The sequence below is a fragment of the Bufo bufo genome, chromosome 4 (genome assembly GCF_905171765.1).
Source record: "Bufo bufo chromosome 4, aBufBuf1.1, whole genome shotgun sequence".
In the NCBI taxonomy this organism is placed as follows: domain Eukaryota; kingdom Metazoa; phylum Chordata; class Amphibia; order Anura; family Bufonidae; genus Bufo; species Bufo bufo.
The window spans coordinates 52,069,985-52,097,505 of NC_053392.1; the positions used below are offsets into that span (position 1 = coordinate 52,069,985).

Consider the following 27,521-nt stretch of genomic DNA (forward strand, 5'->3'; position numbering starts at 1 on the left):
TATTCTGACGGAGGAGGGAGTTTGGTCTGAGGGAGGAGGACTGATGGACTTTGGGCTGACAGAAGAGGGAGTTTTGCCTGACGGAGGAGGGAGTTGTGGATGATGTCTAAGGATGTCCTAATATGTATGCCGTACTACCGGCTCTTACCTCACCGAGGCCAGGAATCTCGGTGACACATACCTTCCATCAATGACAGCCCCTTGCGCCTTCCTACACCCCTTATTCTAATCATAAAAGGCAATAAAGTATTAAGAGCAAAAACGCCATTAAAAAAACCTGAACGGATGGGTGTACCATTATTGACCAGCTACACAAGTACAATAATTTGTTCCTTTTGTTGTCAGTTGCAAAATATAATACGAGTCATGCTAATGTTAATTAAAGAAATGGAAATCTTACTTTGATGCAAGCAGCAGAGTTTACCATGTAGAGAATAATTAGCCTGATCTGTGAATCATTTCCAGTTGAGTCATGAGACCATTAAAGAGCTAAGCTCTGCTTCGATTTAGGGAATACTGTTCAACTAACATTGGGAACAGCTATGGACTGGTCATGGTCTGCATTGATGCTCTACCTGCTACCACTCCTGCTGGTTGTATACATTTTGAAAAGTGTTAAGTTATGGACCTCTGATACTCCTGTTGGAACTTTTCCTCCTGGACCCTGGCCGTTGCCAGTGATTGGAAATCTGCACATGATAAATCTCAAAAGACCTACTGAAACTCTTATGAAGGTAATTAATGATAAAATCAGGGGTGCAGCTATGGCGGACGGTGGGCCAACTGGGTATATGTAAGAGAAGGGGATGCCAACAAGCCTCTGCCTGGGCTAGGGTATTTCCTTACAAGGTGTAGTAGCGCATATGTAGATTTAGAGCAGTGGGATTAGACCTACACCTACATTTCTCTGAGTCAAGTCAGGGAATCCCCAGGGGCAGTAGTAAGAGCTGTCCCTTTTACTATATGCATGGTAAACTTAACCACTTTCAGACCGAGCCATGTCACTTTATGTGGTAATGACTTTGGAATGCTTTTACTTATCCAAGCCATTCAGAGATTATTTTCTCGTGACACATTGTACATAATGTTAATGGTAAATTTGAGTCAATATAGTTCACCTTTATTTATAAAAAAAAAATCAGAAAATTTACGAAAATTTGGAAAAAAATCACTGTTTTATAAATTTAAATCTCTCTGTTTTTAAGACAGTGATACCTCATAAAATACTCATTTTAACATTCACCATATGTCTACTTTATGTTGTCATCATTTTAGTAATGTAATTTTATTTTTTAGGACGTTAAAAGGTTTAGAATTTCAGAAGCAATTTTTGAAATTTTTAAGAAAATTTCCAAAATCTATTTTTTTAAGGACCAGTTCAGATCTAAAGCCATTTTGAGGAGCTCACATAATAGAAACCACAAATAAATACCCCATTTTAGAAACTACAACCCTGAAACTATTCAAAACTGGTTTTAAAAATGTTGTTAACCTTTTAAGTATTCCACAGGAATTAAAGTAAAATAGAGGTGACATTTCAAAATGTAACTTTTTTTTGCAGATTTTCCATTTTAGTAAATTTTTTTCCTGTAAGGCATCAAGGGTTAACAACAAAACAAACCTCAATATTTAGTACCCTGAATTTGCAGTTTACAGAAATACCACATATGTGGTTGTAACCTGCACATGGCAGGAGTCAGAAGGCAAGGAGCGCCATATGGTTTTTGGAAGACAGATTTTGCTGGAATGGTCTTAGGGCGCCATGTTGCATTTGAGACCCTGATGTAAAAAAAAACAAAAAGTGAGCACATTTTGTAAACTACACCACCCAAGGAATTTTTAAGGAGTATACTGAGCAATTTGACCCAACAGGTGTTTCATAGAATTTATAACCCTTGGCTGTGAAAATGAAAAATTACATTTTGTTTTTTTACAAGAAAATGGTGCTTTAGGCCCTCAAACTTTTTTTTCACAAAAGATAACCAGAGAATATCTGTCACGGCTGAGGGTGGGGGAAACCCTCAGCCGTGCGGTGCCAATAATAAAGGGTAGCTGCTGGGCCAGGACAGGAAACAGGGAGAAGGTCACCTTCTAATGCATCCCTAAATCTGACCCTGACTCCTAGCTGTATGAGCCAACCCTGATGGTAGGAGGGCTCATACTCCGGAACCTAGGGTCCCTACTAGCCCTCAGGATAGCCCTGGAACTAGGATCAGGGTAAGACGACCTGTTCCTCCTAGGCACGGATGAACAGGAGTCTCACTGGCCAAGCTGTAAGAAATGGGGAACATATACAGCAGACGGCAATGGCAGGTAGTGAAACTAGTACAACACCTACCTGCCACAGACACACAGACTGGAACCCGTGCAGAAGTGCTAATGTCCATACCAAACACAAAAAGACACAGCACACACACAAAGCACACAGGAACACAGAAACCATAAGCTGCAATAAACAAAGAGACACCACTAGACATAGCATAACATAAGAAGATCAATGTCTAAACATAACTTATGACCACAAGGGTGACCCTCACTGGGCAGATGGTATATGAGACCAGGAGGATGACTCCAGCAAACACCATGGCTGGAGTACCCCTCAGCTACTGGCATCCAGCAGGAGCTAAATAGCCTAAGTAGCCACACCCACACACAGACACACCCAGTGTTTACTCACTAGGAAGGGAATTAACCCTTCCAACACCAGTCATGGGAAGAAAGCCACTTAAAGGGGAAGTGTACACACAAACATCACACCCCACCTGTTACCACCGGCAATGGAATGCGAGGCAACCATGTCCTGGGAAACAGCCACAAGGCCGAGACACTGCCACCACTTGCACACAACACCACACGTTGCCACGGGCAACCACAATTGAAGGAAAGTGTCACAAAACACACCATAGGCCGTGACAATATCCCCCACAATTTGCTACCCATTTTTTCCTGAAAACATTAACACACCAATTGTGGTCGTAGACTGTTATTTGGGGATACGTCAAGGCTCGGAAGGGAAGGAGCGGCATCTGGATTTTCTAACATGGAATTTTCTGTCATGTTGTTTCAAGAGCCATAACGTTTACATTTTTTTGTTGACTGAGCTGTGTGAGGGCTTATTTTTTGCAGGACAAGCTGTAGTTTTTATTAGCACCATTTTGGGGTACATTTGGCTTTCTGGTAGCTTTTTATATCATTTTTTGGGAGGATACACTCCCAAAAAAAGCTGTTTGGTGTAATTTTTATATTTTTTTTTACATCGTTCACTTGAAAGGGTAGATCATGTGATATTTTTGTAGATACGGTCATTATGGACGCAACGATACTAAATGTGTCTATTTTTTATTTTATTTTTAAGTTTTACACTAGGGATGAGGGAATTTCATATTTTGAAATTCGTTTTCAGTTCGGGTTGTGGTATACTGTGAATTGCTTTATGGATTCCGTTACCACGGACCATAACGCAATTCCATGACGGAATGCATAACGAAATGCCTTTAGAGGCATTCCGTTATTCATTCCCTCATAATAGAATTCTATGGCCTGTAGAACGGATCCGTACGGCTTCAGTTATGCTGGAGTCCTCTCCTGCATAACGGAAACCGGACGGATCCGTTATGCAGGCCATACACTTCTATTATGACAGAATGAATAGCGGAATGCCTCTAAAGGCCTTCCGTTACGCATTCCGTCATGGAATTGCGTTATGGTCCGTGGTAACGGAATCCATAAAGCAATTCACATTATACCACAACCCGAACCAAAAATGAATTTTAAAATATGAAATTCGCTCATCCCTATTTTACACAATAAGAACATTTTTAGAAGAAAAAAATTATGTTTCCTTGTTGTCCTTCAGCAGCAGCACCCAAGGGGGATTTCTAATCCTCCTGAAACATAGGACAGGAGATGTCAATTAATTAATTAATAGCAGATCCTATATTGCTCCCTAGCTTAGAACCTTCCTCTGTGTTTTTTTTTTGTCCTTCCTGGATAGCCTCCTTCTATGGCCTCTTGCACATGACCGTATGCTCTCCGAGACATATGGTTCATGAGCGGGCCATATGTCCCGGAGCGGCATTGATCGTGTGCACGGGAGTACACAGCATCATAGAATACAATGATGCTGTGCACTTCATATGATCTTATGAGTGCGGGACAATAGCCCCGCGAGCAGCCAGAAGTGCGCAGCATCATTGTAATCTATAATGCTGTGTACTCCCGTGCACACGATCAATGCCGCTCCGGGACATATGGCCCACTCTCGGAGGGCATACAGTCGTGTGCAAGAGGCCTATAAAGTAGGCAGAGATGTTGGGAAGTATATTTTTATTATTATTAACTTCATATTTATTCCCTAGGTCTGTGCCCTTTATAGCTATTGGCTCAGAGTTAAGGGCTGGGGTTCAGCTACTATATTAGTCAGAAAGATATATTTATTTACTTTACACCCGGTCATTGCTTTATTTGGAGTATATACACTGCCTGTCCAAAAAAAGTTGCCACCTGGATTTAACTAAGCAAATAGTTACGAGCCTCCTATTGGATAATTACTGCATGGGCGATTATCTTTCAGCTGGCAACGAGTTATTTAACCCCAACTGGTGCAATGAGTTGCTTGTCATTTCTTAAACAACCATGTAAAAAGACACATCTCGTGGTCGTGAAAAAGATGATAGTCTGTTTGAGAAGGGTCAAATCATTGGCATGCATCAAGCAGAGAAAACATCTAAGGAGATTGCAGAAACTACTAAAATTGGGTTAAGAACTGTCCAACGCATTATTAAAAACTGGAAGGATAGTGGGGACCCATTGTATTCGAGGAAGAAATGTGGCGGGAAAAAAATCCTGAATGATCATGATCGGCGATCACTTAAACTTTTGGTGAAATCAAATTGAAGAGAAAACAACAGTAGAACTCAGGGCTCTGTTTAATAGTGAAAGTAAGAGCATTTCCACACGCACAATGTGAAGGGAACTCAAGGAATTGGGACTGAACAGCTGTGTAGCTGTAAGAAAACCACTAATCAGTGAGGCAAACCAGAAAAAAGGCTTCAATTTGCTAGGGAGCATAAATATTGGACTCTGGAGCAATGGAAGAAGGTCACATGGTCTGATGAATCATGATTTACCCTGTTCCAGAGTGATGGGCACATCAGGGTAAGAAGAGAGGCAGATGAAGTGATGCACCCATCATGCCTAGTGCCTACTGTACAAGCCTGTGGGGGCAGTGCTATGATATGGGGTTGCTGCAGTTGGTCAGGTCTAGGTTCAGCAACAGTACACTGCGTGCAGAATTATTAGGCAAATGAGTATTTTGACCACATCATCCTCTTTATGCATGTTGTCTTACTCCAAGCTGTATAGGCTCGAAAGCCTACTACCAATTAAGCATATTAGGTGATGTGCATCTCTGTAATGAGAAGGGGTGTGGTCTAATGACATTAACACCCTATATTAGGTGTGCATAATTATCAGGCAACTTCCTTTCCTTTGGCAAAATGGGTCAAAAGAAGGACTTGACAGGCTCAGAAAAGTCAAAAATAGTGAGATATCTTGCAGAGGGATGCAGCACTCTTAAAATTGCAAAGCTTCTGAAGCGTGATCATCGAACAATCAAGCGTTTCATTCAAAATAGTCAACAGGGTCGCAAGAAGCGTGTGGAAAAACCAAGGCGCAAAATAACTGTCTATGAACTGAGAAAAGTCAAGCGTGCAGCTGCCAAGATGCCACTTGCCACCAGTTTGGCCATATTTCAGAGCTGCAACATCACTGGAGTGCCCAAAAGCACAAGGTGTGCAATACTCAGAGACATGGCTAAGGTAAGAAAGGCTGAAAGACGACCACCACTGAACAAGACACACAAGCTGAAACGTCAAGACTGGGCCAAGAAATATCTCAAGACTGATTTTTCTAAGGTTTTATGGACTGATGAAATGAGAGTGAGTCTTGATGGGCCAGATGGATGGGCCCGTGGCTGGATTGGTAAAGGGCAGAGAGCTCCAGTCCGACTCAGACGCCAGCAAGGTGGAGGTGGAGTACTGGTTTGGGCTGATATCATCAAAGATGAGCTTGTGGGGCCTTTTCGGGTTGAGGATGGAGTCAAGCTCAACTCCCAGTCCTACTGCCAGTTTCTGGAAGACACCTTCTTCAAGCAGTGGTACAGGAAGAAGTCTGCATCCTTCAAGAAAAACATGATTTTCATGCAGGACAATGCTCCATCACACGCGTCCAAGTACTCCACACCGTGGCTGGCAAGAAAGGGTATAAAAGAAGAAAATCTAATGACATGGCCTCCTTGTTCACCTGATCTGAACCCCATTGAGAACCTGTGATCCATCATCAAATGTGAGATTTACAAGGAGGGAAAACAGTACACCTCTCTGAACAGTGTCTGGGAGGCTGTGGTTGCTGCTGCACGCAATGTTGATGGTGAACAGTTCAAAACACTGACAGAATCCATGGATGGCAGGCTTTTGAGTGTCCTTGCAAAGAAAGGTGGCTATATTGGTCACTGATTTGTTTTTGTTTTGTTTTTGAATGTCAGAAATGTATATTTGTGAATGTTGAGATGTTATATTGGTTTCACTGGTAAAAATAAATAATTGAAATGGGTATATATTAGTTTTTTGTTAAGTTGCCTAATAATTATGCACAGTAATAGTCACCTGCACACACAGATATCCCCCTAAAATAGCTAAAACTAAAAACAAACTAAAAACTACTTCCAAAAATATTCAGCTTTGATATTAATGAGTTTTTTGGGTTCATTGAGAACATGGTTGTTGTTCAATAATAAAATTAATCCTCAAAAATACAACTTGCCTAATGATTCTGCACTCCCTGTATGTGCTCCAAGAATGAGGTCAGCGACTACCTGAACATACTGAATGACCAGGTTATTCCATAAATGGATTTTTTCTTCCTTGATGGCACGGGCATATTCCAAGATGATAATGCCAGCATTCATCGGTCTCAAATTGTGAAAGAGTGGTTCAGGGAGCATGAGACATAATTTTCACACATGGATTGGCCACCACAGAGTCCAGACCTTAACCTCATTGAGAATCTTTGGGATGTGCTGGAGAAGACTTTGCGCAGCAGTCAGATTCTACCATCATCAATGCAAGATTTTGGTGAAGAAACACTGGATGGAAATAAATCTTGTGACATTGCAGAAGCTTATGCGTGCTGTAATCAAAGCTAAAGGCGGTCCAACTAAATATTAGAGTGGGTGGTGACTATTTTTGGGGACAGGCAGTGTATTAGTCAGAAGGGCTACAGTGCTGTTCACTGTGATTGTCATTCTGTGCTTTAAAATGTAACAAATGCTATGCTATTCTGATACTTATTAAGACTGTTTCGTTGCTGCCTTCCTGCGGTAATGAGGTTAATTTCTTTACCTTCAGTGGTGGCAATGGCCCTTCCCTCTGGAGGTTCCGCCTCCTCCCAGCCACCGCTGCATGCATGTGTCTCCACACATGTGCCGCTACGCAGGGAGGAGGGAGTGGTAAAAACATGGTGGCGCCCATCTTACACGCCACTCTGCCATGCGCTCCTGCACTCCCGGGAAGGTAAGAGACGCTTCTGCGTCCTAGAGCCGTTAGGCTTCCTGCTTATTTGATATCTGTGTCCTCCTTTGGTTTCTAGTGGATATTGCAGGTGCTGGATTATGTGTAATATTCTCAAATTACACATGCCCGTATGTTGTGCTCTCCAGGGTAAGAAGGATAGGGAATAGAGAGAAAGGCAATATTTCTCTGTTCCATTTGCAGTTTTCTTATGTTTATTCCTTAGAAGCTTCTCTGGGCACGGTGAGGTTTACACTCTAGGTGCTCCTTCTATAGGTGGAGGTTGTTCTCTCATTTGTGGCGTTAGCCGTTAAGTCTCTAGTACAATAAAGCAGAAAAAAATGTTATTCTGGGCTGAATGTACCTCTGACTCGTCAGATCGTAGGGATGCACAGCTTAGGGACTGGCAAGTACCAGCTTTGGAGTCTGAATGTGAAACCCCGGTTCTAAAAAATAAAAATTCAAGCTTTACTCTGCTCTATTGTAGATGTCTCAGTGTTATGAGGACAGAAGCTTCTTCGCAGGGAAGTCTGCTGGGAAACGCAAACACATGTCCTGCAGATCATGTAACACCCTCCTGCCGGATGGCAGTGAATTCTATTTTGACTCAGACTGCAGAGCGAACGACTTTCCTGTGGAGGATCAGCCCTTATCCAAAAAGGATGTATTGTTGTGGATGAAGGACTTTGTCCATGATACATTAAAACAGTTCAAACAATCACCGTAACCACCTGTGCACGTTGCTACTATCTCCTATGGTTAACCTAATGTCATCATACATATTTATTGCAGGACCATCACACTGTGTATATCTATTTCCATGTAACTGCTAATGTTCATGTAATGTGCCTGGTTCACCAGCAGATGGCTGCAAGCATGGCAGAGCTACACTTGCAGAGGATAAAGCCTTCTTTCCATTCTCTTCTCTCCTTCTAGGGAGGAGTTAGTTAGTTAGAGGTCAATGTGGAGAGTACCCCCTGCTTGGGGAAGGAAGCAGGAGCCCGTCCCTGCTGGACGAGCCCTGGGCCAGCTTGAGCACCTTTAGCTCAGCTGGATCTGGAGGCCAAAGCCAAGAGCCTCAAAAGCCAGGAAGAAAGTTTCCCCTGGACAAACTTAGAGACAGACTACAAAGCGAAGTTGCAGCATCCATAGAAAGCTAGGTTATATAGCCAGCCTGTTAGCACAGCAGAGCCAGAGAGCAACAGATGTAGCAAAGAGGATTTTGCCTGACAAAGTTAAGGCCAAAACCTGCTGGAACCAAGATAAAGTCTGCAAACTGTTTGGAAAAACGTTTATTCAAGTAAAGCTGTTATCAACTTCATCACAAAGTCAGGACTCAATTTATTTCTTCATCTCCTTCATCAACAAACCCCCTTTTCATTGCTGCGGAGCCAAATCCCAGGGTGCAGCATATCCAGGTTGGAGCACTGTGACATATACAACACCATTAAGGGACATTTAGGCCACCCTACACCACACTGGCATTCCTACACTTGGGTACCACAGTATCACTAAAAGGGGCCCTGTGCCCTTGTTGCTTCTACTTTAAGAAATCCCAAGTAGTGCGCACAATGGAGTTAAGGCCAGGTGCTATTTATGAAAGAATATATTCATCCCCAAGGGAATCTGACATGACATGGCAAGGTCATAGACGAGATTGACGAGATAGACTTCTGAACTGGAAGATAGTGATCAGGAACTGAATCTATCTCCATTTCAGAAAATGTCAAGGTTATTTAAATCCTTGAAGCCCGAGGCCATATTACAGGCTGAGATAATGGGGGACAACGGTATCCCTAAAAAATCCAGAGCCTTTAAGGTAGACCCTATGGTGAAGAGGCTTATGGTCAATGAGTGGAAGACGCCATATAAGGGACCAATATTCAATAAGAGGTTTAAAAACCATGTGTATGACGGAGCAAGAAGAGGAAAAACAGTGGGGAAAACCCCTAAAGTAGATGTTGCCATATGAAAATTTAGACAAACTTTGGTCACTAGTGAGGATGGGTCTAATTTTGAAGATCCGATGGACAGAAGTTTGGATAATGCTTTGCGCAGAAGTTACCTCTCACAGCCTTATGCCAGGCGAATGCAGCTCTTTCCTCTTATACGGTTTCTAAAAACCTTGGTGGATGGCTTCTCCAGATAGAGGAAGACATAGATAGAGGTGTACCAAGAAATGATACAGTATATTATTATCTGTTAAGAAGGTTGCTCTGGATTTGGATTTCCTCTGTGCTATCTCAGTGCAGCAGGCCAGATTTGCAGTCTGGTCCATAGTGTTATCTATGACGGGTAGAAGATTTTTATAGATAAAACCTTGGGGGGCAGATGTCCACTCAAAGAATACACTCTGTGCAATGTAATTTCGTCTGAATAGGCTCTTTGGACCAGAGCTGGACTCGCTCATGGAGAATCTGTCAGATAAAAAAGGGAAGTCCCTTCCTTATGCTGCTAAAAAGAAGTGGTATTCTTCCTTTCGTTTATCCGATAGAAGCCTGGAGCGCAGAAGATCAGAGGGATGAGAGACATCTGCGGCAAGAGGCGGTATCTCAAGAGGATCCTCCACACTGCGGAAAATATGCCGTGGTAGAGGGGTCCTGCCAGAGGTATGCCTGTGGGGGGAGGTTAATCAATTTTCATTCAGAGTGGGAAGAGTTAGTGAAAGACCTATGGGTCCTAGAGACTGTAAAAAATGGCTATCATATAGAGCTGTATTCCCAGCCCCCAGACAGATATGTTATAACTCATAGGCTACAGGGTAACAAACAGGGCCTTATAGAGCAAGCCATAAGTGAGTTTATTCAGATAAATGTACTAGAGCCTGTCCCAGAAGGAGAGATCTTTCAGGGCATATATTCAAGGGTATTCCTAGTCCCAAAACCTCAGGTGAGGTGGAGGACTATTGTGGATCTGAGGTATCTAAACAGGTTCATACAAAAGAAAAGGTTCCATATGGAAAAGGTTCAGTTCTAAATCTGCTGGAACCTGGAGATTATCTCGCTACAATAGATTTAAAAGATGCCTATTTACACATTCCCATTCAAAAAAGGATCGTAAGTTACTGTGCATAGCAGTTTATCTGGGGAAACAGCTATATCATCTGCAGTTCACGGCACTCCCATTTGGGATTTCATCAGCCCCATTCACATTCACAAATGTGGTTGCAGCGATGGTTGCAGTTGCAGGCTTCAGAGAATTAAGGTTAACTGTAATCTCATATTTGGACGACTGGCTGATGAAGGGACCAGTGATGAGCGGCAGGGGAAATATTAGAATTCGAGAGATTTCGCAAATATTTGGGTGAATATTTGTCATATAATCGCGAATTCGAGAATTCGTGATCTCCAGTCATTATTTTCTTGATTTGCGAAAATCGGCAATCGGAAAATTTGCTATATAAATTTGCGATCAACACTACTCCTAAAGTCAAAGATATTGCAGCCTTCTCATTGGCCCACAAGCAAGAAGCAGTGAGGGATCATGGGTACGGATGAAAAAAATCTAGAATATTCACGATTACGAAGATATAGCACTATATTCTAGATATTCGCAAATTATCGAAGTGCCAATATCCATGATAAAAATTTGCAATATGAATATTTGCGCTCAACTCTAAAGGGGACTCAACGCGCATCTCCATTTAATCTCCGACAGAATTCATGCATTAGGCTGGATAGTCAACAGACAGAAATCCAGTATTATCCCATCACAGCAGAAGCAGTTCCTGGGATTAATTTTTGGACACCAAAGAGATGACTGTCTCCCTTCCGGCGAGGAGGAAGAACATTTTGAGCCAGAATGTACAGCTCCTGAGGTAGGCTGGACCTGTATCCCTTCCTCAGATGATGAAGACACTGGGTCTCATGACCAGGGCCGATCCTACACGGGGTGCAGTGGGTGCCCCGCACCCCAGCGCTGTCACCCGAAAGGCGCCGAGCGCAGGGCCGGACTGGCCTGCCGGTATAGCGGGAAATTTCCCGGTGGGCCGGCAAGCCTGAGTGCCGCAAGGCTGCGGCCCTGGTGACAAGTGGGGGCGGCCGCGGCCGGCGGCAGGGCAGAGCAGGAGATGAGCGCCTCCATTGCGGAAGCGCTCATCTCCATAGTCATCTGTATTGCCGTCCTCAGGACGGCAATACAGATGCCTGTGCTGCGGCAGAGGAGGGAGAGGTGTGTTCCCTCCTGTTCCTCTGATAGGCTGCCGGCTTAGTGCTGGCAGCCTATCAGAGGCCGGTGCAGGCGGCGCGATGACGTCATCGCGTCGCCTGAGCCGTATAGCGAGGGACACAGACGGAAGAGGCGGCCTGCATCGCATCGCATTGCTGGAGGTAAGTATAAGTGTATTATTTTTTTTTATTTTTTTATATAGGTACAATACTGGGCTGGCACATGATAAGGGGGGCTACTGGGCTGGCACATAAGGGGGGCTACTGGGCTGGCACATAAGGGGGGACTACTGGGCTGGGCTGGCACATGATAAGGGGGGCTACTGGGCTGGCACATGATAAGGGGGGACTACTGGGCTGGCACATGATAAGGGGGGACTACTGGGCTGGCACATGATAAGGGGGACTACTGGGCTGGCACATGATAAGGGGGGCTACTGGGCTGGCACATGATAAGGGGGGACTACTGGGCTGGCACATGATAAGGGGGGCTACTGGCACATGATATGGGGGGCTACTGGCACATGATATGGGGGCACTCTGGCTACTGGCACATGATATGGGGGCACTCTGGCTACTGGCACATGATAATGGGGGGGATCTGGCTACTGGCACATGATATGGGGGGGGGGCTCTGGCTACTGGCACATGATAAGGGGGGGGCTCTGGCTACTGGCACATGATATGGGGGGCTACTGGCACATGATAAGGGGGGCTACTGGCACATGATATGGGGGGGGGCTCTGGCTACTGGCACATGATAAGGGGGGGGGGCTCTGGCTACTGGCACATGATATGGGGGGCTACTGGCACATAATAAGGGGGGCTACTGGCACATAGGGGGGCTACTGGCACATAAGGGGGGCTACTGGCACATGATATGGGGGGCTCTGGCTACTGGCACATGATATGGGGGGGCTCTGGCTACTGGCACATGACATTTATTTTGACTTGTCAAAGCCGTTGACTAAGTTATTGTCAAAGCAAATTGGTGGGGCTGAAGTTGGGGGCTGAAGTTGTTGCCATAGAAACATTGTAAAGGGGAGGAGTTAGTAAGATAACCACGCCCATGTGGGGGCGCCAGAAATATTTCTGCACCCAGGCGCCTGTGACCCTAGGATCGGCCCTGCTCATGACTGTTGCTAGCCAGGCAATTCCGTAGGCGAATTGGCACACAAGATGCTTACAATGCAAAATTCTGCCGAAGTGGGATTGAGACGAGAGACCCCCTGAGGTGGTGGATGGCTCTAAACAATGGCAGGAATGGCAGGAAGTAGGCCCTTCCCAGATGGACCGAGGTCGCAATTGATACTTCGGCTAGAGGATGGGGTGCCCACATGAGGGGCCAGAGGGCGAAAGGAACCTGGACCCCAATGGAAAGATTATTATCCTCAAATCTCAGAGAGATGAGAGTAGTATACAATGCCCTAACACAGTTCCAACCCTTGGCCCAGGGATGAGCCATAAGAGTAAAATCGGACAACATGACCACAGCGTATTTAAATTGCCAGGGGAGTACCAGATCCTTATCCCTCCTCAAAGAGGTGGAGCGGATGTTTGTATGGGCGGAGGCCAATATTCAACAGCTATATTATATTATGTAATGCTGGCTGGCACTTAATATAGGGAGTTACACGGTTTTACTTTATACATCCAAAGTTTATTGATAGCTGACTATTCCCTCACTAAAACATTGTAATTTACTGCACAACAATATACAGATAAAGCATATAAAAATCTACATAAATTATAAAATGTAAGATGTAAAATAAAATCCTTGTAATATATGTTTCCACCTTTAGGGGTCACTATAATACTACAGGTTTTCTGTGTATGTTCCTTTGCTGCAAATACTTCTTGGATCCTTATATTTTGTATATGACTTCTTGCCGCAGTCCATACTATGCATGCTAATAAAGGTTTTAAGATGTTTGTTACGGTTTAAAACTGTATAAAAGTTCTCACTCATTACACCTCTCTTGCACCAATACTTTAAGCATTCTGGCTCATGGTTATTAACAGGTCTATAGAATTGTAGGGTTAGTACATTAATTTGTTAATCCAACTATGTTGGTTTTGCACATTATCCTCTCCCGTGTGTACCAATGCCTGCTCGGTTGATGGTGCTTGTCTTTAATTCCTCCGCTGTGCAGACCAAGATTGTTCAAGCAGCCGTCCTCCTTGCACAGGACCTGATTCCGAAGTGGGACCTTTGTGTGGTCCTGGATCAACTATGCAATGTTCCTTTTGAACCACTGCAGGAGTCAGATTTAAAGTTTTTGTCAATGAAAGTTTGTTGCTTAGTAGCAATCACTTTGGCCAAACGGGTGAGATACAGGTCCTAGCATGTGCTGAACCTTACTTAATTTTATTTCAAGACAAGGTCTTACTAAGGGCTTTACCAGCTTTTCAGTGTAAGATTCCATCTTTTGTTAATCAAAATCAGCAGATTGAGTTACCCGAATCCTTCTTCAGAGGAAGAAAGTAGACTTCACTCATTGGACGTGGGCAGAGCATTAGAGATATACAGTACAGACCAAAAGTTTGGACACACCTTCTCATTCAAAGAGTTTTCTTTATTTTCATGACTATGAAAATTGTAGATTCACACTGTGAAGGCATCAAAACTATGAATTAACACATGTGGAATTATATACATAACAAACAAGTGTGAAACAACTGAAAATATGTCATATTCTAGGTTCTTCAAAGTAGCCACCTTTTGCTTTGATTACTGCTTTGCACACTCTTGGCATTCTCTTGATGAGCTTCAAGAGGTAGTCCCCTGAAATGGTTTTCACTTCACAGGTGTGCCCTGTCAGGTTTAATAAGTGGGATTTATTGCCTTATAAATGGGGTTGGGACCATCAGTTGCGTTGAGGAGAAGTCAGGTGGATACACAGCTGATAGTCCTACTGAATAGACTGTTAGAATTTGTATTATGGCAAGAAAAAAGCAGCTAAGTAAAGAAAAACGAGTGGCCATCATTAATTTAAGAAATGAAGGTCAGTCAGTCAGCCAAAAAATTGGGAAAACTTTGAAAGTAAGGGCTATTTGACCATAAAGGAGAGTGATGGGGTGCTGCGCCAGATGACCTGGCCTCCACAGTCACCGGACTTGAACCCAGTCGAGATGGTTTGGGGTGAGCTGGACCGCAGAGTGAAGGCAAAAGGGCTAACAAGTGCTAAGCATCTCTGGGAACTCCTTCAAGACTGTTGGAAGACCATTTCAGGGGACTACCTCTTGAAGCTCATCAAGAGAATGCCAAGAGTGTGCAAAGCAGTAATTAAAGAAAAAGGTGGCTACTTTGAAGAACCTAGAATATGACATATTTTCAGTTGTTCCACACTTGTTTGTTATGTATATAATTCCACATGTGTTAATTCATAGTTTTGATGCCTTCATAGTCATGAAAATAAAGAAAATTCTTTGACTGAGAAGGTGTGTCCAAACTTTTGGTCTGTACTGTATGTCCAAAGAACGAATGCGTTCAGGAAGACGGACCACCTGTTTGCTTCTCATTTCCGAAAAAAAAAAAGTGGAAAAGCTGACAAAAGCCTACTTGTCCAAATGGATAAGGGAGGCTATCACTTTTGTTATGAGCAAAGGTACCTAAGCCTATAAAAGCCCATTTGACTCGTGCGATGGCTACATCGTGGGGAGAAAAAATCGGTCCCCATAAACCAGATCTGTAAAACAGCATCATGGAGCTCTTCCAACACGTTTGTGAAGCACTACAGACTGGATATGCGGCAAAAGGGAGAGACGGCTTTTGGCAGAGCGGTAATAGAGTCTGTGGTATAATAAGAGCCCTCCCCTTAGGTTTAATTGCTAAATCCCCATGGGTGCAGCTGCTGAAGGACGACAAAGCAAGTGCAATTTTTCTTACCGTAAATTCTCTTTCCTTTAATCCAAAGCAGCAGCACATAATTACCCACCCAATAAAACCGGAGTGCTTTATTGTCTCTCTTAGGCCTCTTGCACACGACCGTATGGTTTTGTTGTTCATTTTAAACTAGTCCGTTTTTTTGTTTCAGTAGTGTTTCCATTTCCGTTCCGCTTCCGTTTTGCCGTTCTTTTTTTAGTTTGGTTTCCGTTTGTGATCCTTTTTTTTGCGTACAATAATGTTCAAACAGTAAGTACATTAAAGAATTGGGCTGGGCATCAAATTTTCAATAGATGGGTCTACAAAAACGGAACGGATACGGAAATGCATTCCGTATGCATTTAGTTTTTTTTGCGGAACCATTGACTTGAATGGAGCCACGGATCATTATTTGCGGGCAATAATAGGACAAGTTCTATGTTTTAGTGGAACAGAAATATGGAAACGGAATGCATACGGAGTACATTCAGTTTTTTTTTTTTTGCGGAACCATTGAAATGAATGGACCGCAAACGGAATCCGCAAAAACAGAATGGAAACAGAAAAAAAAAACGTTCGTATGCAAGAGGCCTTAGGTTTACTTAGAATTACACAGTGGGAGGTTCTAATCTAGGGAGTAATATAGGATCTGCTATTAATTGATTAATCTACATCTCCTGTCCTATGTTTTAGGAGGATTAGAAATTTACCATTGGCATTTTCTTAGAGCCATACTTTAAAAAAAATTCTGGCTATGTTTTTGTGTGAGGGCTTGTTTTTTTGCAGGATGAGGTAACGTTTTTATTGCTACCATTTTGGGCTACATACAACTTTTTGTTTGATTGATATTATGTTTTTTGTGAGGTGAGGTGACTAAAAAAAGCTGTTTTTGCATAATTTTCATTATTTTTTTTTTATGCCATTCACTTGATGGGGTAGATCAGTGATGGGCAAACTGCGGCTCTCCAGCTGTAGTAAAACTAGAAACCCCATCATACCCTGCTGTAGGCTGTAGACTGGATATACTGGGAGTTGTAGTTTTACAACAGCTGGAGAGCCGCAGTTTGCCCATCCCTGGAGTAGATCATGTGATATTTTTGTAGAGTAAGTTGCTATGGACGCGGCAATACCAAAAATGTCTATTTTTTTTACGTTTTATACAATAGGAGCATTTTTAGAAAAAAAAATCATGTTTTAGTGTTGCAAATTTTTAGGCCTCTTTCACACGGGCGAGTTTTCCGCACGGGTGCAATGCGTGGGGTGAGCGCATTGCACCCGCACTGAATCCGGACCCATTCATTTCTATGGGGCTGTGCACATGAGCGGTGATTTTCATGCATCACTAGTGCGTTGCATGAAAATCGCAGCATGCTCTATATTGTGCGTTTTTCACCCAATGCAGGCCCCATAGAAGTGAATGGGGCTGCGTGAAAATCGCAAGCATTCGCAAGCAAGTGCGGATGCGGTGCGATTTTCACGCATGGTTGCTAGGAGATGATCGGGATGGAGACCCGATCATTATTATATTCTCTTATAGCATGGTTATAAGGGAAAATAATTGCATTCTTAATACGGAATGCTAAGTAAATTAGGGATGGAGGGGTTACATTTTTTTTTTATTAAACTCACCTCATCCACTTGTTCGCCCTGCCCGGCTCAACTTCTTTTTTCTTCTTTGATGACCTGGGAGGAAAAGGACTGCGCTCATCACATGGTCCATCACATGATCCATCACCATGGTGATGGACAATGTGATGAGCACAGTGACGTCGTCAAAGGTCCTTTACCCAGGTCCTGAAGAAAGAAGAGGAGATCCACTATGCGACCAAGTGGATGGGGTGAGTTAAATTTGTTTATTATTTTTTAACCCCTCCATCCCTAATTTACCGATATTGATACTTTGGAGAGACATAGCAATCCTCAACCCAGAGTACAAAATAAATAAGAAGTTACTTTTAACAGTCTATTTTAATAAGAAAGCAAGTACTGTGCATCTATAAGATTATTTTACTTTTCATATTAATTGGCAACGTCATGTTCCATTAGTCCTAAGGGGGCTGCCTGACTAAGGGCCTCTAGTGGCCAGTCACACAAACTGCATGATATCTCACTCAAAGCTTATTCAATGTAGTCACAGATGTATTCAAATGGGGTATCATATGTCTCATCCTGTGGGCCCCAGCCAGTGACCCCCTCACTTCAACAGAGCACTAGTACTAGATCTGTGTGAGCTCAGGAAGTAGTGTTTTTTTTATTATTGTACATGGCTCCTGGCACTTTAGTAAAATAAAAAATAAATGAATTAGAAAACACTCAGACGACCCCTTTAAAAGTCAATGACTTTTCCGTTATTCATTCCATCATAATAGAAGTCTATGGGCTGCAAGACGGATCCATCTTGTTTCCGTTATGCAGGGGATTCCATAGACTTCTATTATGCTGGAATGAATAACGGAATGCCTCTAAAGGCATTCCGTTATGCATTCCGTCATAGAATTGCGTTATGGTCCGTGGTAACGGAATCAATAACGCAATTCTGATTTTACCACCAAACGAAGCGTGAACGAATTTCATAGCATGAAATTCGCTCATCTCTAATTATTACTATTATTACTACCAATAATGCTAGTATTCACTACAGGGTAGTATTTGAATTATTGCTATTATATTATTTTGCTTTTAGACCAGGTTAATTTTTGTTTCTTTTTGTACAGAGACTTCGAAAGCGTAAGTTTTTTTTAAGTTGGGTTATTTAAATGACTTTAGTTTTATGCCATTTTAGTTTTTTTTTGTTTTTATACCACAAATATGGGTGTGTGCTAAGATATGAACATATCCAGTATTTTACAGGATAAGCTTTATCGAGAATGAATGGAGCGCAGAGTGCCTGCTCAACCTGCTGTTCCCTTCTTACGGGAAACCTGGGACCCCTGTTCTCATGATAGGAGGGGGTCCCCACAGAAGGACCACCACCAGATGCTTATCCTCTATCCTGTGGATGGGATGGGGATCAGATGATATCATGAGACAACCCCTTTAATGCAAAAACCATGCCCTTTTGAAGCCCATTTTCTTTGGCAAGTGTGTGGTACTGTATACATATGCAAATGTAATAAATGCACTGTTTAATTAATTTAAAAAAACTACTAAACTAATGAAGACCTAACTGACCCATGATAATAATATGTAGAGAAAACAAAAAATAACATCCTAATGTACAGTGTGTCCAATCATACTGTAAATCGGGACACTATAGTAAAAGGAATTATTATTATCATCCTCATTTTTTCTCTGTTTTCTCTGTATAAAACCAATATAAATATTTGGTCCCTTGCATAAATGTTTATTTAATTTCAGCTTTCGAAAAAATATGGCCCCATATACAGCATTCAAATGGGGAGTGTGAAAATGGTGGTGCTGTCTGGCTACGAGACTGTGAAAAGTGCTCTTGTGGACTATGCCGACGAATTCTCCGAAAGACCTCATGTCCCAATATTTGAAGAAATTAACGATGGATACGGTACTTTCAACCTACTATACTTTCTAGATTATTACATTCTCCAATAAGGATGGCTTATCATGTTGTTCAAAATGCTTCATTATACCAACCCTATCCGTATGGCCTATTTGAATGTCATACAGCTGGTTCACCCACTATGAGTCAGAACTGAGCTACTGCAAACACCCATTCTACCTCTGATGGCTCCAGTTCCTAGACATATTACATGGTACAGTAGAACATTCATTTGAACAAGCTTCATGTCATACAATACTACTGTACATTTCCTCTGATGCAGTTGCTTTAGGGCAAAATATACAATACGACCAGAGGGATCTCCTAAAGTCAAGACATGTCTCATCAGGACAACTACTGGTCAGGAGAGAAGTTAATCACTAGCATATATCAGTATAGAGATTTACTGTATCTTTATTCAATTTTCCTGTATGCTTGAGATGTTAGATAGTGATGAGCGGCAGGGGCTATATTCAAATTCGCGATATTTCACTAATATTTGGGTGAATATTCGTCATATATTCACGAATTCGAGATTATTTTCTTGATTGCGAAAAATCGTCAATGTAATATTTGCGTAAAGCGTGCGCAATACAGGCGTGGGTCACTTTTATACTTTCACTGCTACATTTTCCAAGCTGCTAGAAGTTTCCTGAGAAAGGAGAAAATGGTTGGCGCAGCAGAACATTAAAAATGGCTTTATATGCAGTTAGAGTGCTCCAATATATTTGTGATTGCGCTAATCAGCTACACTATATCACGATCTAACCTACACTGACTATCTCCCACTATCTATCTGTATTTTATACCGTATTTTTCGCTTTATAAGATGCACCCGATGATAAGATGCACCCCAGATTTTAGAGTAGGAAAATAGGAAAAAAATATTTTTCATCAGACCTCATATCAGCCCACTCAGAGCCTTAAAATACCTAAGATTAGCCCATCAGACCCTTATCAGACCTCAGATTATCCCATCAGACCCCCATCAGGCCTCAGATTAGCCCATCAGACCCCCATCAGACCTCAGATTAGCCCATCAGTACCCCCAGACCTCAGATTAGCCCATCAGACCCCCAGACCTCAGATTAGCCCATCAGTACCCCCAGACCTCATATTAGCCCATCAGTACCCACAGACCTCAGATTGGCCCATCAGAACCCCCAGACCTCAGATTGGCCCATCAGTACCCCCAGACCTCAGAATAGCCCATCAGACTTTAGATCAGACTAAAATAAAAAATCATCTTACCTGTCCAGCGCCGTGGCTCCTCTTCAGCTGTCGCGCTCCCATCTTCCCGGCCTGCGCTGCACTGTCACATGACTGCGTGCAGCGTCAGGTCATAGTGCGCGCACTAAAGGCCGAAGAGGAGCCGCGGCGCAGACCAGGGAGGGTAAGTATTACCCTAGTATTCATTTCTAAGACGCAAGGACATTTCCCCCCCACTTTTGGGGCAAAAAAAGTGTGTCTTATAAAGCGAAAAATACAGTATATAAGCTATCTAACTATCTATCTAATGTAATGAGTGGAAAGCACAGAGCACAGCAATGACACTGCTGTCTCTCTCAGAACTTTAAAAAACTGTAGAAAAAAGGTGGTGAGGTTCTTATATAGTATGGGGTAGGCAACTTTCCTATTAGTTACTAGGGATGTTGCTAAGCTCAGACAAAGATATTGCAGCCCACAAGCAAGAAGGGAGGTTACTGATGAAAAAAAATCTAGAATATTCAAAATTACAAATATATATCACTATATTCTAAATATTTGCGAATTCTCGAGGTGACGATATTCGCGATTAATATTCGCAATTTGAATATTCGCGCCCAACACAAATGTTAGATGGTGCAAGATAACCAGCTTTCAAAAACAAATTCTGTTACTGTATTGGGCAGGGGAGTAATGGAAAACATTATCTTTTCAAAGCTGGTCATCTCAATCTTCTCTCATTTCTTGACTGATATAACTCATCTGTTAAGAGAAGATAATGGCACAACACCTTAAAACTGCCACCCTCTGCCACCCTCTATGAGCATACAAAGTGACTTCAGTCTCAAAGCTCCAGCTCTAACATAATGAGTAACTATGGAAAATGAGCATCAGAGAAAAAGATCTACAATGAGTTCAACTAATCCATGCTTGAATTTGGTCAAGTACTCAATGACTGCTATGCAGTATCTGCAGCCTGTGCCCATCGCTTTTCTGTTCCTGGGCAATGCTGTCACACTACTTACCTGCTCTCCCAGGTTCTGGTGGCACTCCCCCTCGACCCAGCAGAGCGGCCACAGGAGTAAGTCTTCTCCTACCTTGCTTCTTGCCAGCATTCCTCTCTTTCATGTAGACTGTAGAGTTGAGCGGACACCTGGATGTTCGGGTTCGGCAGGTTCGGCCGAACTTGAAAAATAAGTTCGGGTTCGGGACCCGAACTTGACCCGAACTTGACCCCGAACCCCATTGAATTCAATGGGGACCCGAACGTTTGGGCACTAAAATGGCTCTAAAATAGTCCTGGAAAGGGCTAGAGGGCTGCAAAAGGCATCAAAATGTGCTTCAGAGCATGACAACTGTGGATAGGGAAATGACTTAAAAAAACATAAAATACAGAAAAATTAAAAATAACAATCTGGATCTAGGAGTAGGAGGTTGAGGAGGCGGTGGATGGGTGGATGTGGCGGTGTAGGTGGAAGCGGCGGTGAAGGAGGAATAGGTAGCCAACACTGATTTGTGTTATTTTTTATTTTTAAATTGGGGCATCCCCCAAAATATTGGGACATATAACAAAATAAAACTAAGAATAAGTGCACTTGAGTACAAGAATGGATGGTTGAGGCTGGTATAAATGTCTATTCTGCAGAAGGAATGGACAAGTCCTGTGGGATCCATGCCTGGTTCATTTTAATAAATGTAAGCTTGTCCACATTGGCTGCGGCCTGTGATAATGCTCTCTGCCGTGCTAAACACACGTTCACACTATACACTGGCTGCAGGGCAGGTCAGCACCTCCAAGGCTGACAAAGCTTTTCCACATTTTGGCCATGCTAACCCTGCCTTCTCAGGTGCTGGCGGTGCCCCAGCTGCATTGGCGACCTCTTCCTCCTCCTCTGCCTTCGCATTGTGCTTCCACTGTTAGGTGGGAATGCTATCATCAGCGTGCGCTTGTAGTCGCACATCTTCCGATCAGTAACAGATGTTTTCACTAAATTTAGTTCCCTGTCAGCAATGCAGAGCAGGGGTTCATTCACGGCAAAAGGGAGTTCATGTCACCCAGCAATAGAACAGAGGATTTTGAGAGATTTAGGCCCCTGTCAGCAATGCAGAGCAGGGGTTCATTCACAGCAAAAGGGGGTTCATGTCACCCAGCAATACAACAGAGGATTTTGAGAGATTTAGGCCCCTGTCAGCAATGCAGAGCAGAGGTTCATTCACGGCAAAAGGGGGTTCATGTCACCCAGCAATAGAACAGAGGATTTTGAGAGATTTAGGCCCTGGTCAGCAATGCAGAACAGGGGTTCATTCACGGCAAAAGGGGGTTCATGTCACCCAGCAATAGAACAAAGGATTTTGAGAGATTTAGGCCCCTGCCAGCAATGCAGAACAGGGGTTCATTCACGGCAAAAGGGGGTTCATGTCACCCAGCAATAGAACAAAGGATTTTGAGAGATTTAGGCCCCTGTCAGCAATGCAGAGCAGGGGTTCATTCACGGCAAAAGAGGAATCATGTCACCCAGCAATAGAACAGAGGATTTTGAGAGATTTAGGCCCCTGTCAGCAATTCAGAGCAGGGGTTCATTCACGGCAAAAGGGGGATCATGTCACCCAGCAATAGAACAGAGGATTTTGAGAGATTTTGGCCCCTGTCAGCAATGCAGAGCAGGGGTTCATTCACGGCAAAAGGGGAGCATCTGGGTATAGAACAACAGACCGACGAGTGGTTGCTGCCAGTGAGCCTCAAGCCCGGCCTGGTGGTGTGCAATAATGGGCGAAATCTCGTTGCAGCTCTGGGACTAGCCGGTTTGACGCACATCCCTTGCCTGGCGCATGTGCTGAATTTGGTGGTGCAGAAATTCATTCACAACTACCCCGACATGTCAGAGCTGCTGCATAAAGTGCAGGCCGTCTGTGCGCGCTTCCGGCGTTCTCATCCTGCCGCCTCTCGGGTGTCTGCTCTACAGCGTAACTTCGGCCTTCTCGCTCACCGCCTCATATGCGACGTGCCCACCATGTGGAACGTGTAATCCCAGATGTGCAGTATATTAGAGGGTTTTTTCACCCTAACCAAAAAGCTGTATTTCTGTCCTAAATGTGACAGTGACTTATGCACGGGTAATCCCAGATGTGCAGTATATTAGAGGCTTTTTTCACCCCAGTATGCCAAAGCCGTATTTATGTCCAAAATGTGACAGTCACTTATGCACGTGTAATCCCAGATGTGCAGTATATTAAAGGGTTTTTTCACCCTAACCAAAAAGCTGTATTTCTGTCCTAATAGTGACAGTGACTTATGCATGTGTAATCACAGATGTGCAGTATATCAGAGGGTTTTTTCACCCTAACCAAAAAGCTGTATTTCTGTCCTAAATGTGACAGTGACTTATGCACGTGTAATCCCAGATGTGCAGTATATTAGAGGGTTTTTTCACCCCAACCAAAAAGCTGTATTTCTGTCCTAAATGTGACAGTCACTTATGCTTGTCTAATCCCAGATGTGCAGTATATTAGAGGGTTTTTTCACCCCAGTATGCCAAAGCTGTATTTCTGGACTTGCAGATCCTATGCTGGTGCACTATCGTTGCATAAAATGGCTGCCGATCATGTATTGATATTGACTAACTGAAGAAAAAAAAGTTAGTTTTCAGCAGTAGTTGGCTCAGGGCAGGCTTTAAAAAATTGTGCACTGCACCCACAAAACACTTTTTCTGTAGATCGCTGAGTACATAAACCAGTTCTTGATAAGATTTCTCCCTGATCTCTCTCACAGCAGCTGCAGCCTCTCCCTACACTAATCCGAGCAGAGTGATGGGCGGCGCTACGTGACTCCAGCTTAAATAGATGCTGGGTCACATGCTGCAGTTGGCCAATCACAGCCATGCCAATAGTAGGCATGGCTGTGATGGCCTTTTGGGGCAAGTAGTATGACGCTTGTTGATTGGCTGCTTTGCAGCCTTTCAAAAAGCGCCATAGAAATCGCTGAACACCGAACCCAAACTTTTCCGTAAATGTTCGGGTCCGGGTGCCGAAAACCCTAAAGTTCGGTACGAACCCAAACTTTACAGTTCGGGTTCGCTCAACTCTAGAAGACTGTTCTGCTCATAGGGTGAGTAAGCCAGCGCACAGACTCTAATTCTCACCAGCTGATGGCTACCCACTTATGGGTAATTAAGACACCTTCTCCTGTAGGATGGTCCCTCAGCAATACAGTAGGTTCTAGTTCAGGGATCAGCAACCGCCGGCACTCCAGCTGTTCAGAAACTACAACTCCCAGAATGCTTCATTCACTTCTATGGGAGTTAAAAGAACAGCAAAACATGTTTGCATGTAGTTTCACAGCAGCTTGAGTGCCAAAGATTGCTGATTCCTGTTTTAGGCTACTTTCACACCTATGCTTTCCCCTTCTGTTATTGAGCAGCGTTTTTGAGTGTGTCATGTGATGCAGAGCAAGACGGATCTGTCATGACTAACAATGTAAGTTAATGGTGATGGATCATTTTTCTATGACACAAAAGAAAACGGATCCATCATCCATTGACTTACAATGGTTTTAGAGATACAGTAGATCCATCATGGCTATTTTAGAGAAAATACAACCGCATCCGTTCATAACAAATGCAGGTGGCTGTATTATCATGACAGAAGTGTTTTTGCTGATCCATGACGGATCCAGCAAAAACGCAGATGTGAAAGTAGCAAGTTTGTTAGTGTCCTGCAAAGGTGTGCTGCTTCTACACTTCTCTGCCTATGTACTGACTCCTTCCTTCCCTTTGCTGCCTGACCTGACCTCTTCCTGATCTCTGATCTTTTCTTGAGCTGCTGGCCCTGACTTCAGATTAATGTCTATTGGATCGCATGAACTCTGCTCGCCCTAACCTTGGACTGTCCCTGATTACAGTTTTGTCAATTCCCTTGGTGCTCCAGAACAATGTCTCTAGAACCCCATGGGTCAGCAGTCACTAGAAATAACAATACTCCAAGAGGCAGCAGCCTGGGGGTTGCCCTGCATTGGAGTCCAGATCTCTGCATAGGCGTTAAAGGGTGAATACCAGGGGGTCCGCTTAGATATGCCCTTAGGAGTAACTTCAAGCCAAATCTGTTCAAGTGACACTGAAGATACACATCTGCTTCATAACAAGAACCTTGTAAAGCTGCAATTCACATCACAACCACTGGATGGACACACAGCATAAACACCTTGAGAAAGAATTTAATAAAATAATTTTTAACCTGATGAATAGAGACGAGTGTTTTGAAGTTGATGAAGTGGAATTCAATCCGAATTTCAGTAAAAATTCTATTCATCTCTAAGTCGAATTTCCTCACGCTTCGTGGTAACAAATCCGATTTTTTTCGAAAATGGCTGCTGCACATGTTACAAAGTGTAAGTAAGAAGCCCAGAAACGAGGGAGCATTTATAATGCCATGCAGACAGCCAACCAGCTCCTGTGATGTCACAGCCCTATAAAAAGCCTCTTCATACCCGGTCTCCGTCATTTTACACCAAACTTAGTGCAGGGAGAGACGGTCCAAGTACTAGTTTTGAGGAGTATTTATTTTAAATACATAAAAGTACTAATATTCATCCTTGCTTCTGGGGTAAATTTGCGGCCTGATACAACCAGTGCATTTATTGTAAATATATGTACGTCCATTCATACTTGGCTCTGGACTGAAGCTGCAGTGTGATACAACCAGTTTTGGGGTGTATTTAGTTTATATAGAACTACTTCCCTTCTTCCTTTCTTCTGGGGTGAATTTGCGGCCTGATACAACCAGTTTGGGGTGTATTTATTTTATTAATATAAGTATTTCCATTCAACCTTGCTTCTGGGGTGAAATTGCTGTTTGAAAAAAAAACAGTTTTGGGGTGTATTTAGTTGATATATAACTACTTCCATTCATCCTTGCTTCTGGGGAGAAATTGCAGTCTGATACAATCAGTTTTAGGGTGTATTTAGTTGATATATAAGTACATCCATTCCTCTTTGATTCTGGGGTGAAAGTGTGGTCTGGCATGCTGCACGGGTGAAGAAAGCACAAGCTTAAAAAAAAAAGGATACTAGAGGTGATCACATCATAAAGGCCGAGAACAGATAACACGAAAAGGGTTAGCCGCCGAGATCACCGTTTGCCAAAGCAGAACACTACTTTACACATTGTTAGGGTGGTTAAATTATTTTACATGTAATTCAATGTGTCAATCAGTAGTTGCGGAGTTGGTGTGAAATAGGGGCCTGAAACTACACACTTTAGGTTGAGTTCACACTTCAGTTATTTGGTCTGTTATTTCCATCATTTTTTGTGAGCCAAAGCCAGTAGTGAAGCCTCCTCAGAGATAAGGTGTAATGGTAAGGGTGACATGCAGACAGTAGTGGATGATGATGATGTAGCCAATCGCATGTGGGAGCTGGGTGAATATGGGTCTTCATCATCATCAGGAGAAGAGGATGGCAGTTTGCACGTGAGGCAGCTGCTGAGCCAGTAGGGTGGTAGAGTGGTCGTGAGTCAGCAGTGTGAGATCTATAGCCAAACATGCCCAAAGTAGACCGCCTGCTTCACAGGAGCCTACCTTTCCGGAAAGAAGTAGCGGTGCACGGGTTCAAGGAGGCAGCGGTAGGAGGCAGTCAGCATGGAGTGGTGAGGGGAAAATGCCATAATGTCACAGCCCCTCCCATGACAGAGGTAAGAAGATCTGAGAGACTGGCAGCACGTGAGGGTATCTGAAAGTCTCTCTGTTTTCTCCTTGAAGTGTTGTTGTTTGGTAATGACCACACCTCTTGTCAGGTGCAGCTTGTAGTCATTACTGAGGCCTTATTTAGTTCTGACTCACACTGCTTACCATGCGGTTGATATTTCCTGCTGGAGTTGGTTGAGCTGGTGTGTTGTTCCTTTGAATCTCCTGCTCCTCCATCCTTCTTTAAGCTAAGTGCATTTGGTTTTGCATTTTGTTGTTCTCAAGTGCTTGTTATTTTCTAGTGTTTGTTATTTTCTAGGCCTCAGGGAGACTCTGGGTCCTTCATCTGGGAAGGAACCAATAGTTTTATTTCCTGTCACCACTCCTAGGGATTTCCAGGGTCCCCAGGGCTTAGGTTATGGTGTATGAGTATTCCCACCTTCAGGGTCAACTCATATTGGTAGGAGTCAGGGAGAGGTCTAGGGATTCCTAGGAGGCCACCATCCCATTCCTTATGTGTGTTATC

The 27,521-nt window shown here is 43.3% G+C and overlaps 1 protein-coding gene across 1 annotated transcript in view; it reads left to right on the forward strand.

Annotated features, from left to right (window-relative positions):
• The first annotated feature begins 498 nt into the window (after window positions 1-498).
• LOC120997231 (cytochrome P450 2K4-like) overlaps window positions 499-27,521 on the forward strand; it is a 91,324-nt gene continuing 64,301 nt past the window's right edge. Inside the window, exons 1-2 of the mRNA XM_040427226.1 lie at window positions 499-734; window positions 18,957-19,119. Of these exons, the coding sequence (XP_040283160.1) occupies window positions 543-734; window positions 18,957-19,119 (355 nt within the window). The 5' untranslated portion in view covers window positions 499-542. The remainder of the gene's footprint in view (window positions 735-18,956; window positions 19,120-27,521) is intronic.